General features: G+C 34.1%; 1 protein-coding gene across 1 annotated transcript in view; it reads left to right on the forward strand.

Moving 5' to 3' along the window:
• The window catches only part of MALRD1 (MAM and LDL receptor class A domain containing 1), a 632630-nt gene that overhangs the window by 527912 nt on the left and 86128 nt on the right, over positions 1-18590 (forward strand). The window contains exons 35-36 of the mRNA XM_063101139.1: positions 121-246; positions 7249-7315. Coding sequence (XP_062957209.1) covers positions 121-246; positions 7249-7315 — 193 coding nt within the window. The remainder of the gene's footprint in view (positions 1-120; positions 247-7248; positions 7316-18590) is intronic.

Here is an 18590-nt window from a genome sequence, read left to right on the forward strand (position 1 = left end):
AAATATAGGACTAGGAAAAATAAAGAGTAACACAATAAACTGTCTTACTATTTCATTATGAGAAATTCAACTGAGAAAAAAAGACATGCTTATAACCATGATGGTTATTCTTGTTCTCAGCCAACAAGAGCTGTTCTAATGGAGCTCTGACTTGCACCTCCTCTGACAGCTGTATCCCAGCTCACCAGCGCTGTGATGGTTTTGTTGATTGCATGGATTTCCAACTTGATGAATCCACCTGCTCAGGTACTCATTTCATTCAAATCTTCTTTGCAATATGGACTAGTCATTTAACCTTCAGACAATAAAAAATAATAAAAGTTGAAATTCTAAATAATGGCAAATATGGAATAATTGAATTTCTATTGTTGGTTTGGGAGCTAGAAGAATGTTGACATAAATTGCTACATTTTATTAAAAATTATAAATATATAATATAATATATTCATGCTCATTCCATACAATGTTTGCTAAATAAAGAAAAATCAAACATGTAATTTCAATATAATATAAAAGTATTAGCATTTAGTAATCTCTTCAATGAAAATTGCTTGTTTTCTGTAAAAAAGAAACCCTATACAATCTAACATTACTAATTTTTTAAAAATTGTACTCTTCTATTTCCCACTTCTTTTTCTTTTATATTTTACTTTTCCCAGTTGTTTATAAGAAATTTCTATTTGTATGATCTAGTCCTGTATTTAGAAGTACATTTATTAAACTTTACATTGGCTTTTAAATATTTTTGTCCTCTGACCCTGTAGCATTTATACAATATAAGAGCTGATAGTGTGTATCTGTGATTATGCTTTTATCAAAACTACTTTAAAATTCTCTAATTTATTGTGTCCACTGTTAATGTCTCTTCTGAGTAATCAGATTTTTATTTCATGCAGGAGATATATAAAATAATAAATAGTTAGGGGCACTTAATTCTATCACAACAAAAAGATAATAAAAATTAGTAAAAAAAAGATACATTCAATCAGATTTTCTAAATAAATTGGAAATATTTTATATCAAAACTAGGTAAAAGTATACCCTTTCTATCTTTCAAAATAGGAGAACATTATGAGACAATTGACAAAAGCATGATAATTATAATTATAATTAAATCATAGTGCAAAAAAGCATTATTTTTTGTATTGCTGGAAATGATTACTCACACAGCACTGAATTTTATGAGTGCAGAAGGAAATGAAGACATGAGCAGATCTGATCTATAAAATATGAAAAGATAAATACTCTTTGGTATTATTTCTCTACTAAGTATGCTTATACTTCAGATAAGATACCCAAAGGGGAATACTTTTACACTCTTTGTAGAGAGTAAGAAAGCTATTAATGAGATAATTACATTCTTTGAAACTGTTAAGGCACAGTACTTATGTTCAGTACCCAAATTTATTTACATAAAAGTGACATTTTTTTTTACAGGATGGTATTATATGAGCACAGATATATTGTATCATGTTATAAATTATTGCCTGCTTTGGTCTACCCTTAAAAATAGGGTCATAAAAACAGAAGACTTGCTATTCATCCTGAGTGATAGACAGTCTGTATGTAATATAGAACACATTTTCATTGCCCTGTCTATTTTAGTCAGTCACCAATCATTTACAGTTCACTTAAAAAGTATAGGTCATATTGACATAGCTATTGGAATAGTGTAAAATAAATAACTAGTAAAACATAGTATTCACAGATAAAATACTTATTATATAATGTTCTTTATTTACATTTTATATGCTTTTTGGCTGCTTGTCAATCAAATATGATAAAGTTGAAGCTTCTGTTTTTAAGAAAGCCTTTAAGTCTGATCCCTGCTAAAGATTTGTCAATGTACATTACACATTCTTTCTTTCCAAATGTCATATTCCTTTAAGTTCAGCATTTTATAGACTTTTATGAGCCTAATCCTTACAGCATCCAATAATTCCCATAGTAGTCACACAACAGATGGTGAGCATTTGGCCTCACATACCTCAAGGTTTAAGTCATTAACAAGAACATTAAACTCAGGCATTGCATAAGTGTTACAGGTTAAGTATCAAGGAATCTTGTTCATTCCTAAATTAAATTAGAAAGGCATATTATTTTCAAGTTTTGGTCACTTATGCAACAAAAAATCATTGTCCAGAATTTGGCTAAATTGAAACTGAATGTGTTTTTTTAGTCATTTGCAATAGTAGAAGTTAATAAAGCTTGTGCGAAGGTGATACTATAATTATAGTAATCACCCATCTGAAGAATTAGGAGAAGACACTAAAACTATAAAACTCTAGGATGGGACATTATGAATATAATTTAATACATGCAATGTGTACTGATGATAATGATGATGATACAGCTTAATAAAGTTTCAAGAGATCAAATGTCCACATCACAAAGAAATGATTAAGTTTCGCAGTGAAGAATATGCTAATTACCCTAATTTGATCATCACACATTGTATACATTTATGGAAATACAACTTTATACCCCACAAATATGGATAATCAGTTATTTCAATAAAAAATAAAATGGAATAAAATAAAATTATTCCTCTTTTGTCAGGGAAAAATAAGTTTCAGAGGGGTTTACAAACCAATCAAAAACAAAACACAGAAGCTTTTCAGGGAGTATTATGTAACTATTTCAAGTTTCTGAGACATGGTAATCTCTTCTATAGTCCTTGCACTTTTAAGATAAAGAAAACACTCTCTATCCACCGAGGACTTGGTTTGCTGTGTAAGATCTTTTGGTGGACTCCTGGAATTTATCCATCTCTTCGAAGTATATGCAGATTACTATGTATATGCATCTTTATCTGTGACAGTGGATAAATTCAGCATGATTCAAAGGGGTTCGTAAGCCCATAATATCAAGAACTGCAAGCAGTTATATAAATGCTGGACCGAAAAATAACAAATGATTTGACATTTTAGACTAAGAGGCTTTGGAGTTAGATAACCAGGATCTAGTTTTAGTTCAGATGCTTCTTTACTATTAATTCAAGCAAGCTATGTTAACCACATGAAGCCTGTTTCCTCCTCTGCAAAATGCGGACAATTATGGTCTGTACCACATAGTGTTATGAAGATCATGTAAGGTATCCTATGTAAAACTCTTAGGACAGTCCCTGACACCTAGCAGGCCTCAGCAAATGGTAGTGGTGATGGTGATTATAATGATAGAGGGGGAGAAAGGAAAAGAAGGAGGCAAAGGTGGAGAGAGACATCGTAATTAAATTAGGTTTCACAGGCCATTCAAAGACCCCCTCCCCCAAGTAAAGGGATGAATGAGAAGAATTATCTAATAACTTATAACAATTATTTAATACCATTCATTAGCGTAGAAAAGTAACAAATAAATTTACATTCATTCTACCAGCAGTCCTATAAGGAAGTAATATAATAATTATTTTAGACCAGTAGAAACTTGGACTCAAAGTGCCTAACCCAAAGTCACACAACTCATAAATGACTGAGCCAGGTATCACAGAGGGAAAACCAGAACTCAGGCAGTTATCAGCCTTCCCGGCAAACTACCATGAAACATCTGTCACTTCCCCTGTCTCTATATACATTAAGAAAGGAAAAGAAAAAAAAAATAGGTGCCTACTTGCACGTTTTCTGTATTTAAGCTTAAAACTTACTTTTGTTTTCATATGTGTGTGCCTACCTGTCTAAAGTGATACATCAGAGTGAGATTGAATGTGAATTCTTCCCAGAGTGGTATTTCTGTGTAATCAGTTGTAAGTCGCATCAGCCTCCAAGCCCATGGTCATAATAACCAACCCAAAAGGGTCCAAGCCAGGAGGACAATACTGTGGCTAAAGAAGCTGTACCCCTATGACTCCTAGTTCCCATCTAGGGAATTATCCACTTATTTATCTATTAGAAATACTCAGCCTCTTCATTCCTTCCTAGTCATATCCATCCCCTTCCCCATTTCATTTGCTCTCTGCTTGAAATTAAAGATGGAAATACTTTGGAGTGTGTCCATATATAATATGGTTAAAGAACCTGGGTCCAAGGCAAAAGCTTATAAAAACTTCTCACAGAAATAATCTACAAATCTTCTGTCCTCCAGAATTACAAGATTCACTTCTGGTTCCAGTCAACATCTGTGTTTTCTTTACTGTGCTCCACTATCCAGCACAAGAGAAGGCATATTTAGATTCCCACAGAATGATTTAGAATCATTCTGATATAAAACAAGCCTATGTCTTACGCTCTCTATTCAAAGTAAACATTAATGACCCAGAAAAATCATGCAGCTGTACTGTACTGTATGTATTCTGAGGCTCTACAATATCAGACACTCTGCTGGTTTTTCAATAAAACAAAACCCTTAGTTGAGGAAGACTAAAGTTGTCCTTAAGACCAAAAATGTCTATAAAACAATTTAACAAGTTTTGTATCTAATTTGTGCTCTATCATATTGGTGGACTATTTTTAGTCAAACCAGCTAGTTTCTTGTTTATGAAGGAAATTTCATATCTGTTCTGTTCAGCTGAGCATGCCCCCCATGCCAGAGGGGTGTAGCTCTTTACTCTTACCTTTGACATCCCAGCCCCTGTTGTAATTAGTTAAGTAAGTAGGACTACGAAAGGTCAAGATGGGAAATATATCCCTAGGAGAGCAAAAGTTTTGAAACCAAAAATTGAAAAGTTTTGAAATCAAAAATGATAACCAGACACATGATATGTTTCAGTTTTAATCTCACACTGCAACTTCTCTCGTTCTCTGCTTTTCTCTTTCCTAATGCCTTTATCATCTCATCCCTTTCCTAAAGTTCAGTGACTGGCTGAACCATTTACTATCTCAAGCAATCCTTTCAATATTTTATTTCAATGCATATTGCCTACATAAAATTTCTGTTTTTTTCCTCTTTACTTTTTCACTATCCATCATGATCATCATTTTTCCTCCACCCGGGTGTATGGTTTCTCTCTGTCTGTTGAGGTTGATCTGCTCCCATAAAGACAGAGACCGTAGATCTGTGTGACCCCATGGCACAATGATCTCAAAGTGACTTGAGGAGACAGCCTAAAAATGATGATATCTAAGAAGGCAGAGGAAGAAAGCCTCAAATCTGTATCTCTATCCAATATTTCATCTGGGGTTCAGAACTGCAAATTCCACTGCCCACTGGACACTTCCACTCAAATATCCCTTATGCACTTAAAACATAGTATCATCATTTTCTTTAAAAATCTTCCTTCCCCACGAATCCGCCAACTCAGTGAATGAAGCCTCCAAGTAGCCAGTGGCCCAGCCAGAAATTTGAACATCGTCCTTGACTCTTCTAAATAATCACCAAGATGTTTTGATTCTAATTTTTAAATATCTCTTAAAATCCCCATGTCTCTCAACCCCTTGCCCCAGTCCCTCTCCTTTCCTTCAGGCAACCACCATTTTTTCCTGTATTATTATTACAAAAAACTCTTAAATGGGCTCCCAGGTTTTAGTCTTGGCCTTTCTGTTGACTTTGCACACTGCAGCCAGGCTTCTCTTTCTAAGGCACGAAGCATGACACATCCCTTCTTAAAATCCTGGCCTCACTGAGCCTATACAATCTGGGACCTGTGTGTCTCTGATCTTCCCTCACTTTTTCTTCGTATTGTCAACAATCCAACCAGGCAGGGTTTCCTTCCTCAAACTCCCAGCACCCTTTTCTCAGGCCTCTGGGTCTTCATGCTTATCTTGTATGCACACATACTTCTGCCCAAATAAATGGCTGCTGATTCTCTTCCAGAAAGTTCTTCCTTACTTCCTAAATTTGACTGAGGTGTTTACTTCTGGATCTTTTTGAAATCAACATTTACTAACTTCATACTAGGAGCTGGTTGTTCTAACATTCTCAACAATCCTATGAGAGAGCTATTATTTTTAATTTTGTTTCACAGAGAGGAACCTGAGGCACAGAGAGATTAACTACCTTACCTGATAGTACACAGCTAATAAATTGAGCTGAGATTCCAGCTCAGGCAATCTGGCCTCAGTACCCACAGCCTTAACTATATTAAGCTGCCTGTATTACAAATTATTACATTTCCAGTGCCCAGTCAAGTGCCAGACATTTAATAGGTGTGCTGAATAGGTTTGTTGAATTAAAAATTAAAGATAGTAAAGATTTCCATCAAGTATCAAAGTTATGGATAGCCCAGAAAGGAAGGAAGGCTATTTTGCAAGAAAAGAGGTGTTTAAAAAGATAGGAGCTTCTACAAGTAGATTATAGAATTGTGGTAACAGGGGACTGTGAAGGGGAAAGGAGAGGAGGTCAGGGAGAGGTTAGTTAATGGATGAAAATTAAAGTTAGATAGGAAAAATAAGTTCTAGTAGTATACAGTAGTGCAAGACATCTATAATTAACAATAATTTATTGTGTGTTCTCAATTGGCTAGACGAGAGGAGCTTAAATGTCCTCATCACAAAGAAATGATAAATTTTTGCAGTGATGTGTATGCTAATTATTCTGATTTGATCATCACGCACTGTACATGTGTATTGAAATATGACTATGTATCCCATAAATATGTATAATTAATACATGTCTATTAAAAATAATAATTTTTTTCTCAAAAAAAACTAGGAAAAGCAACTTCGGCCTTAAGTAAATGGGAAATTGGCAGTCCTTAGTTTATCAGGATTGTGTAGTGAGGATACAAGCAGGTAGTATAAATAAAAGCACCCATGAAGAGTTAAAAGCACTAACAGCTCCTTCAGTAGTAGCTGTATGAAGGTAGCTTCTTTTTAACTTACAAGTAAACCATTTTGAAAATAAATATTCATGCTAAACTAGGGCCAGGGGCAAGGGGGACTAAGCTGAGCCATGCTGAGGTCTGTCACAGACACAGAAGTAGGACATATACATGCACACTCGTAACTTACCAAAAAGACAGGCCACCCATGCAAAGCATCTGTCTGCTGTAATATGGTGACTATTGAGCCGAACTAAAAGAAATAAATGTTTCAGTAAACACAAAGTTTCAGTATAATCACAAATATGTCATGCAGACACATTCTAAATAGGTAGATTGCACCTGATACAGTGCAGAAGAATGTCTTTGTTGCATACTACTTGGGCACTGGGCAGATTTTTCAGGGTACAGGAAAGTGGCCTAGGAAAATTTCACTTTCAGCAAGTGGGAAGCAATTTACTTTCAGAGGTTAGATTTAATGCAATGACTAACAGTGATATGTCTTCCTCCTAATAATATTTATAATTAACTGTGGTCTTTGTAATGCTTCTTTTTAGAGTGTCCAGTAAGTTACTGCAAAAACGGTGGGACTTGTGTCGTAGAGAAGAATGGTCCTATGTGTCGGTAAGGAGCACTGTCTTTTTTTTTTTTTTTAACATTTATTGCAGCTGGCTTACTTATTTTTCTTGAGGCTGATGTAATAGAACATCAATCAGCATGTGGTCATTAAGGTAAAAATAGTGGGTGAAGGCCCTATATACATATATCTGTCTGAATAAGAGAAAAGAAGATGTTAGTGTATTTCAGGAAAATATCAATTTCTTAATATGATTTTCCCTGTTTTTCAGCATTTTATATTATGTGTGATGCATAATTTGAGTAACACTCATTATTCCTTATTTTTAATATTTATATCAGGTTTTTAAAAGATCTTTTTCTGATATGGATATTCTTCTAGTTCGGATAAACTTAGTGTCTGCATTTTCCCTCTCCCTTTCATTTCAAATTCCATATTTCTTTATTCTAACAACAAAAGATAAAATTAATTTATAAATAAGTCTATTTTCTGGTTTATGCAATGGATGTTTATGAATAATGTTAAAGTACAGATAAGGAATACATTTGCATACTCAAAGCAAGAATAAACAAAAACAGGCCTTGTGATTTCTTGGGGGAATTATATTGCATATCAAAGACAGCTTGATTTTTTTTCTCTCATCCTTCAGGGAATTGTGCAAAGAAGATTCATAAACTCCGAAGGAAATGAGGCATATTCTATTATATTTGTGTTTATGACTTTTTAATCTAGCAAATCAATGGATATATCACTTTGCTTATTAAAAAACTGATTGAAGGTTGATACTCAAGTTACAACAAAAAAAAAATAGTATGTAGAAAACAGCAATTAATAGTTGTTTAAATCCTTATATCCTTCTGAGTCAACACACATATTTTAGGAAAAATAGTTTATTCCTAAAAAATAAAAATCTCTATTAATTAAAACAATAACAAAAATTTTATAGCGGTATATGTTTATTAGACATTGCTTTAACTTTGTTGAAACTTAGTTACTAATAAGTTTCTCAAAGTGTTTTTTATCTCAGATTCACTATATGATTTATTTCATGATATCTGTACAAAATTAAACTTTTCTCCATAGCAGTTTCCATGGAAATTAATTTATCATAAATTATTACTTTACGTAAAGGCAAGATGCATAATATTAATTCCTAAAACCTCCTGGAAGAAATTGAGAATGATGCCATAAATAATGTTTATTGAGTGTCACCTGAGTGGATAATGTTATTTAATGTCAACTGTTTACAGTAAGCACGTTTGCATTTCTGTGCTTTCATTCTAATGGTTAGGCCAGAAAGATCCCGAATTTAGATAGTCTCAGCTGAGCAAGCAAAGAGCTTTGCATTCCTGGCAACACCCGTGTGGACTTAAATAAACTTTAGAAATTGAAATCCAGATGGTGAAGTCATAAACTTGTTTCTGTCCAGTGAGAAAATTCTAAGGTGGGGGTAGATGTAAGAGAAGACTGAGGGGAAAATGGACTTAAAAAGAAAGTAAACCAGTGGAACAACATGTAGAAGGGAATTCACTACCAAGAAAGTCAAATATTCAAACACTATTTTCGATAGCAAATAATACTTTCAAAATAGTGAGATAACTATAATGACCAGCAATATAAACAAACGTTTGGAACTAGCTTAGGACTATTTACAATGTAGGTATGAAAATGACTTTTGAAACTTTTTTCATATTATACTATGGCAAACACCTCATTTAAATTTTTATTTCTTTAAAATCATCAACTGCAAAAATGATATATGTATTTGTAATAAATTTTTTAAAGCATACAGTAGTATATCAGGCAGAAAATAGAACTCCTTGACACCAAAATCTGACTATACAGGTAGTAGTATGGTTTATATCTATTTAGATATGTTTTTCCTTTCACAAAAACAAGGAGACACATAAGCACACATTTGCTTCTTACAAAAATGTGAATTATACTTTACATATCACTTTTGCACCATGATTTTTAATATCATGGCTATTTTTCTATGGCAGTACCTATGGATCTAGATCCATTCCTTACTGGCTGTATAGTATTGGGTAAGTTCCTTAACCTCTCAGTATTTTAGCTTGTTCTTCAGTAAAATGGAAAAAATAACATGAACCTCGTGGGGTAGTTATGAAGGTTAATGGTGTTAATGTACATAAAACACTCTGAACAATGCCTGACACATGAAAAATATTATAGGAATCGGTATTTTTATATCATTCTTTTTATGCTGTGTAGTATACAATATTCAGCATATGGGTTTGTCATAATTTAACTAACTCCATTAATGCCCTACTGACAGTCATTTAATTCTTAAATATTTGCTTTCACAAATGATCTTGCAGTATCCATCCTTTCATTTATCCTTGCCCATTTTTTTAATTTTAAGCATAACATGTCTTAATGAAATACCATATAATAATGTAAATTATCTCCAATTATAGTTCGTGTCAAATTAATTTCCCATGACAGGTAACATCCAGTTCATTTTTCATGTACAGGCATTCTTTTTGAATTTAAAGTTAAATGAAGACTCACACTTAGAATACAAAGTTTTAGAGTAATTATAAGGGCATTGTGGAAAGGTGGTGGCTTTATGTCAAGCCCAACTTTCTCACTCCCAAGAGTGAGAATTCATTAATTTTGTCACCTTTGGGGATAACCAAAGAACCAGGGATTGATCACCAAAGCCCACCTCTCATCCAGACCATTTGTAAATATAAGAATTTCATGGTTCCCTGAGAGGACGTATCACCAAAGCCTTTGGATCTTCCATTGGGAAAGGAGCTCCAGGTGGTACTTGTAAGATTCTGCAGCAGAGATTTTATAAGCCAGTCATAGGGTTGCTGGGAGTTTATGATTGTCCACAAGAGTAGAAACTACAAAATGGAACTCCTAGGTGAACTTCTATTACTTGAGAAACACCAATAACTTAACATGTTTATGGGCTGAAGAGGCAAACTATGAGCCAAGGAAGGGAAATTATCCTAAACCAAAGTAAGCTAGGTTACTGTATTATTTTGATATATCAATATTGCTGTTGGGAAAATAGACTGAGCTATGTAACATAAATGCCAAATTAAGATGGAAAGCAGGAAAACGATTACAAGAAAGAAAAGTAACTTAATCAAGTTCCAGCATGGGTAAAAGAGAGAAATAGGAAGCAGCATAAAATTGAAATGCATAGTAAACAATATTTGGAAAGAATACATTCAAATATATCAGCAATCACAGTAAGTGTGAAAATAATAAATTCAATCAAAACAGAGTATTGGGTGTTGCTTTTGCCTCACATGGGATGACAAAGATGCAAAAAGGATTACTCAGAGCCCATTTCTTCTGAGCAGTGAGAGACCCTGAAGGGGTTAATTTCCTGGAACCCTCAAGAGAGAGGCATTCCTTCTTTGGGACATTAACCACGAACCAGGTTTCTCTTCCTGCATCTATTCTCCAGACCAGTTACAGAAAAAGAACATAGGTGGGGTTATGGCTATAGTTTAACAGTAGAGGCCAGTAACATCAGTGAAATAACAAAGTGACATTCCATTATGCAATTTGCAAAAGGTTAAGTTGATCCACCAACAAAAGCTTGACCTTAGCAAACATTGTTTTGCCCTATAGCAATTTCCCCAGCATTTTAACATATCAATCAAGTAACTTGTCTGTCCTTGAGCCATCAACTCTGCTGTGTTACAATTCTATATCCACAACAGAGACTTTAGCCTGGGGAAAGTTTCCTGTCTTTTGCAAGGTTAACATTTCTATATGTAATTCCAAAAGGTTAGGCTAAACCTGAGACTACAGGACTTTGCAAACTAGGCCCTGTGAGATACATTTGCTTTATACATGTCAGTATATTACACAATTGGGAAAGCCCAAATACCAGAGAGGAAAAATTGACAAAAGATAAATTTTAAAATATGTAAACTGATGGTTCTATTAGTCAGGGTTCTCCACAGAAACAGAAACAATAAGATATATATAAATATAGAAGAGGAGATTTATTGTGAGAATTGGTGCATGCAATTAAGGAGGCTGAGAAGTTTAAGTGCCATGCATGGCTGAAATACCAGTAAAGCCAGTGGTGTAATTCAGTCTGAATCTGAAGGCATGAGAACCAAGGGACCAATGGTGTAACTCCCAGTCCAAGGCCAATGGACTGGATGATGCCAGCCCACACAGATGAAGATTGATTTTTCTTATTCTGTCTACTGATTCAAATGCAAATCTATTTTGGAAACACCCTCACAGATACACCCAGAAAAATTGTTTTACCAGCTATCTAGGCATCCCTTAACCCAGTTAACTCATAAAATTAACCATTACAGTGGTTGATTTGGGGGAAAAATTCAACTTTATTTATAAGAGAAAATTGAATTAAAACCATACTAAGATAGCATTTTTCACCTATTGGATGAGCAACATATTCTGTTGGCAAGAACGTGAAAAAACAGACACTCTGTTGGCATAAATACAGGTTGTTACAATTCTTATGAAGGTGAATTTGGCAATCTCTAACAAAGCTATATATTCATTTACTTTCTGATCTAACAGTTCCATTTCTAGAATTTACCCTGTTGAAACAGCTCTAACGTTATGAGTCTAAATGTCCACAAGGCTATTTACTGTAGCATTTTTATAATTTTGAAATATTGGAGACATCCTAAATGCCCACATATGGGAAAGTGGTTGAATAATGTATGATACATCCACTCAGTGGAGTGAACAAGAATGTGAAGCAGTTAAGTGTATCTTGGGCCAGGTGTAGGAAAGATGTTTGTTGCCTGGAGCAAGCTAAAGGAAAATGAAGAAATGTAGATAGAGTCACTGAAACTGTTCTGTATCTTTTTTTTTATTATTTGACTCAAATGTTCAAAGTAATAACCTAAAGAGCATGTTATTATTGATAATTACATGTCAGGCATCACTTAAGTGTTTGACATGCCTGTGGCCTTAACATAAATCTATAGGGTAGATGACAATATGCCTAATTTGACCGTAAAGGAGATGAGACTTGGTGAAATTAAGTAAAGATAAAAAGCATGAAAGTGCTGGAGTCCAGATTCAAATGTAGGTCTTTGGCCAGTGTCTATGGTTTTAGGTTTTCAACCCTTGTGGTATGTTGCCTCTTTGAAGATTTGACTAGATGACTAATGATGCATGTTTCTTTGAGTACAGATTTGAAATAAATGCCTCTAGAAAATCTAGAACTAAGCTTTATTTATTTTCAGCTTAACACATTGTATACTTTTATTCCTATGAGCATTCATGTTTTTTTCTTTTGCCCACTTTACACTTTCTGACCTTGACTACCTGAATAACTCCAGATTCATCCTTTATGTTCCAGCTTATATAGTATTTCCTCTCTAGAACATTCCTTAAACCCACATGTATATGAGTCATATTCTATATGCTGTGTACAATGTGGGACAGAGAGATGACTCTAAGAACATGTAAACCTGAGTTTGATATGAACTCCACAACTTATTAACTCTTTGACTTTGAAAAAATTACCTTATCTCTCTCTAAGAAAGAAAAAAAAATGGACATTTGCTAAGAAACTAACATTCTCTAGCATCATGGACCTGTGAATATAAAGGAGGTTCTGTTTTATTTACTTAAGGACAGTTTAAACAATGTTGTATCTCAGTGGAAGGCACTGGTAATCTCTTTACCAATTGTTTATTTAACATCATCTAAATCATCTCCATAGTAATCAACAAGGTTGTTCCTCAAAAGGTGGAATACAGAACAAATCATCAAAATTTAGCATCATGACCTCTGTTGTTATTTCTAAAAACATGTTATTCAAGTGCTATGGACTGAAAAAATGCTCAATAATACTTGAATGTTTCACAAATGAAAATTGTTCCAAAGTTTCAAACATCTATTTAAAATGGTGAGCAATTGGACATCTTTTATGTAGTAAGTGTGAGAGGCCATGCAGGTGTAATTTTTTTTAATTCAGCACATGGAAAAGACAATTTTATAGGAAAATATAAATTACCAAAATTGGCCCTAGAATAGGTAAAAATGTTGAATAGGTTAATTGATATAGTAGAAATTTAAAAGTCAGAGATGTGGTCCCTCCCTCCCAAAAATCTAAATGTGTTTTTCTATCAGAAACCTGAAAGCATTGTACAACATCATGACTATAGTTAACATATTGTACTCTTGAAAAATGCTTAGAGTGGATGTTAGGTGTTCTCACCACAAAAATGATAACTGTGAAGTAATGCATGTGTTAATTAGCTACATTTAGTCATTTCACAATATGTAAATACTTCAAAGCATCATGTAGTACACAATAAATACATATGATTTTATCTGTCAGTTTAAAAATTTTTTTAAAGTTTTAATTTTTTTTAAAAAGCAGAAAGTATTTTCTCTCAAAACAAGGAATAAGGAAGGGGAAAAAAATTGTCTGCCAGGACTTGGATTATTCTATTTTCTCAGGGAGGTTATAGCCAAAGGAACAAGGAAAAGAAGTAGGAGCTAAATATATTGAAAAAGAAGAAACACAAATATTTTTGCAGATATTGACAGCTAAACAGCTAAGGAAATCCAAACAAGTAACTGAAATACTGTTAGAATAATAAAAGGGGTTCAGCAAGGTAGCTAGATATAAGATAAATATACAAGAGTAAGTAAATTTCCTTTTCACCAGCAGTAACAATAATTGAGCAAGATAATTGGAAAAGAGCTCCATTCTGAAATAGCAGCAATTATTATAATATGCACAGGCTTATATTTAACACTAAGGGTTCATGACTCACATAAAGAAAGCTAACAACCTCAAATGAAGGACCCACAAAGAAAGCCTGAACAGATAGGAAAAAAATGGACAAGCCACTTTCTAGAATTAGTGAAATTCAATATTTTACAAATGATGAACAATTAATTAGATTGGTTAATTAAATCTAATAAATGTTTTAGTTTTTTGTTTGTTTTTGAAATATACAAATGGATTTTAATATTAACCTGGAAAAATAAATATAAAACTTAAAGTCAAAATTAAGAATTGGTATTTGCTAGTAAAGCTTACTATAAAGTCATTGTAATAAATATTGTAGAGCTGGAACAGAAATAGACAAATAGACTATTGGAAGAGAATAAAGAGTCTACAAATAGGTTAATGCATTTACATGAAATTAGTATAAAGTAGGTGATATTTCAAGTTAATGAGAAAGGATGGGTTGGACTATGTAATAATTAATATTAGGACAATTGCTTAGCCATTTATATAAAATATAAATTATTATCAACATTATACATGGGGATTAATTCCAGAGTTATTAAAGGGATAAACAAAAAGAAATTATAAAAATTCTTACAGAAAATAAAAGGGAATATTTTAAAATCTTGAAGAATGAAGGTCTTTCTTAAGCTTACTAGCAGCCATGAAAGAAAAGATGAATAGATTTGAAAATTTTACTGCATAGATGATTCTTAAACAAAATTAAAACTGCAATATGGTGAAAGACACCATAAAAAATTTTTTAAAAATAATAACAACAGGCCAGGAGAAAAATATACAGCATATAATACAGATAGGGATTAGCTATAATATATATAGTGTTTCCTCAAAGCAATGGAAATTATGCAGTCGGTAACTAGACAAGAGATTATTCACAGAGAAAGAAATATAATGGTTAACACACATCTGAAAAAAAAACCCTTTTCATTAAAAAGTGCAAAGTAAACCATTGAACTTCTGTTTTTAGCTATCAAAGTGACAAAAAATATTTAATAATATTGACTACTTGTGAAAATGTAGAAACACTGGCCCTTTTATACAGAGCTTGTGGAAATGAAACATTATTTTTTAGGAAACTAAATGCACAACATAGAGGATAAGATAATTTTTAGAAAATACTTAGTGGGAATATCCATTCAAAATTTTAATATACAAACTCTCTAACTCAGCGATCTCACTCATAAGACTCTATCCTACTAACATATTATCAGGAAATATAAACATAAATGTGTTGGTTTTGGTATTTTGCAATAAATAGCACCATATTGAAAACAAACTCACATGTTCAGTGTAATGGAACACTGAGTAACTTTTTTTATGGAAGATATAAATCCTGACATAGAAATGTGTCTATCTTGTAATAATGCAAATTCCAAATAATATATATATATTTAGATCCTCTTTTGAGGGAGAGAAAGTGTGTAACTGTGTGTGAAAATAAAAACCAACCTGGCAGGAAACCCATCAAACTATTAGGAATAGTTAGTGAGATCTACAGAAGATTAGCTTTGGGGGAGATTTCATATTTGAGTTTCTGAATTTTTATTTTACTAGGTACTGCTTTTGTAACTTAGAAAAGCATTTTTAAGACAGATTTTTAAAAACAGTTCCAATATTTTAAAAATAATAACATCTCTTACAGTAAAAGGCAGAGCCTGCTGGCTGCTCTTTAAAAAGTATTCTCTGGATGAATGTGCCTGTCCCTCGGTTTTCTTTCCCTGTTGTCAGAAAGCATTACACACTCTCTGCCTGATGCAAAGTCAAGCGAGCAAGACAGACCAGGAATGTGATTGAAGGTGAAGCAAGTAAACGCTCCCACCAGGCTCCTCAAGCCGCCTTGCCTGCCTCAATTCCAAGGCTGGATTGTGCTGCCAACAGTCATGAAAATGAGAAGCACAGTGATACCTAATTTTCCTTCTCTGCCCCTTTCCCAGAAAGAAGGACTCATGATGTGTTTGCACTCTTAGATGTTAAATTGTTCTTAGGCTTCCCATGCCAGCTGAAAGCTTTCGCAGCTGAAAAGTGCATTGCCTTGACAATCCCATGTAAGTACCTCCCACACGACCTGTTGACTCATCCAGGGAGGACATTCTCTAAGGAAGGACATGGCCCAGATTTTGTTCACTGGTCATTGCTGACAGGGATTTGTGATCCAGATATTTACCAAGGTCTCTGGTATGACCTGACTGTTAAGTAGATATTTCTGTCCACTGAGAAGAAAAGTGGTAGGGTTATTTCTGGGGCAGTATCTAATGCCAAAGGACTTGCTTTAAAAGAGAGAACAAGAGATAACTGTCTATAGTATAAGAATCAGGAGTTTCAAAAAGCTCACTCCTTCACCCATCCTAAAATAGCCGAATAGGAAAGTGTTTTATCTTAATCTACACAGTTTTTACTTTATCAGCTTTCCTAGAATGTGCACAACCAAGCTTTCATGGGGTAGCAGTTGATTGAAAATGACATCTTTTCTTTCTTTGCTGTGCATGGTATGTGTGTGCGCAGCCAATGCATCCTGTTAAATAGGAGCAAGAGATACAGCCCAGTTGAGGCATTCAGAGACCTGGGCTTCTAAGAATGCTAACAAAAAGTCATCCCTCATACTGGATTTCACAATTTCCCAAACCAGGCTCCCTAGTGGCACTGGAACGGCAGGTCATCCAGCTCTGCCCTGATCCTACACAGCTTTTCTTCCTGCTCAGCCAGCATGAGTTTAACTATGTCAGAGTAGAATCTTTTGTGCCGTTGCTAGGTGGCTGATCTCTGCTTTACAGAAGCAAAATCTAGCAAATGAGGTAGAACTTTTTGAACTTGTCCCTCTACTAGTGAAATGTTGACAGATCTAAGTAGTTCAATGCATTTTAATTTTGAAACCCCCGTGGGACTTTTCTTATCCTCTGAAAGCACTAGTTTATGTTTGCTGTTGCCCTAATCTGCCATCTGTCTGTACCTCAGAGAGGTAGGGAATCCCTTTTGTATTCTTCAGAGCAAGACTTATTTTCCTTATTTTCACTGGGTGGAAGGAGGAGTAATAAAAATAGTTTATGTTCCCAAGTTTAAAATTAAATTATGACAATTCATGATCAATGATTAGAGTTTTTATCTATGTTTATTTAAAGATGAACTTTAGTATTGATTAAAAATCGCGTTTCTTTTGAATTTACTCTTGGGGATCCATGATGGAAACACATAACAGTACTTCACATCAAGTCTTTACATTTTAGTGCCACCAGCATCTAACAATTTTGAGGACTAACATGGCATGCTTCCTGAATGTATGAATAATTCTAACTTTGGAATGGGAACATTTTCTAACAATTACATTTTTCATTTTTGTAGATAAAAATTGAAAATCACTGATTTCTTGTTAGAATGCTAGAATGAGAAGTGTTTAGTTGGAATAAAGACTTCAATAATAGGAAATAAAGCTTTATGTGTATTATTCTTTTCCATCTGTTGGAATTAAAAACGCTATTATAAGAATTTCCTCCATAGCAATGTAAACTATAAAGTATTGTCTTCTGTTGTTGCTTATAGATTTTATAGCGTTGAGGGAGTACAATTTATGTACATAAAAAGGTATATGTTAATAAGTAGCATATAATCTTTTTTATAGTATATAGCTCACTAGGATAGATTGCCCTAGGGAACAAATACATATTCATATTGACAAGTTACTTATCTATATTTCTTTGTTTTTATGGCGGAACATCACAATATATAAAATCTAATTAGTTGTTTATTGAATATCCAGTATGTCAAACATTGTGAGGTGCAGGAGAAGTTAAAACTGGACTTGGAGTTAGAATAGCTACCTTGACGACACTTAACTATATAGCAGTGTTAGGCAGGGACCCAGCTGAAAGAAAATTCACTCCAGATGGCTCTAATAATAAATCTTTCACGAAGTGATTTTTTACTTTAATGAAGGTATGGGTAAGGTTAAAAGAGCAGTAAGGGATACTGAGGCAGCAGTAGCAACAGTAGAAAGCCTAAATCAAAGGAACAACGGGTAGATCACGAATAATCAGTTCTCAGAGAGAGCTGGAACTGTGGCAGAGGAACCTCTAGTAGGAGCTGTAGTTTGAAAAACATGCAGCTATTGCCATGATGAAGAAGCTGGAGGAAGCAGGCAAAATGTGTCCTAAATCATCTCTCCTTCCACCCTCCAAATCCTGCTGCTATCTCCCATTGTCCAAACCTAGGACAAAGTCAACCAACAAGGAAGCATGGTAGAGAAGCAGTTCATAGAGGGCTTTCTTCCAGGACACATAGAAGAGGCTCTGGGCCAGCAAGGTGACATTGGTGAGTCTTCTAATCTCTCTCTGCTAAAAGACCATCTAGTTTCTGATAGTAGAGATATGGCTATGGTGGCTTAAAAACTTAAGGAATAATTATTTTTCTCACAATAAAAATTCTAGTGGTAAATGATTACTGACATTGGCTTACTTGGTCAAGGATGTCAGAAACAAACAAACCTGTGATTCTTCTGACCTTACTCTTACATTCCAAGCCCAGAACTCCATCATCCACACAACCCCAAAAATAGAAAGGGCAGAAGAAGAAAAGAC

Source organism: Cynocephalus volans, chromosome 6 (genome assembly GCF_027409185.1).
Source record: "Cynocephalus volans isolate mCynVol1 chromosome 6, mCynVol1.pri, whole genome shotgun sequence".
NCBI classification, from domain to species: Eukaryota; Metazoa; Chordata; class Mammalia; order Dermoptera; family Cynocephalidae; genus Cynocephalus; species Cynocephalus volans.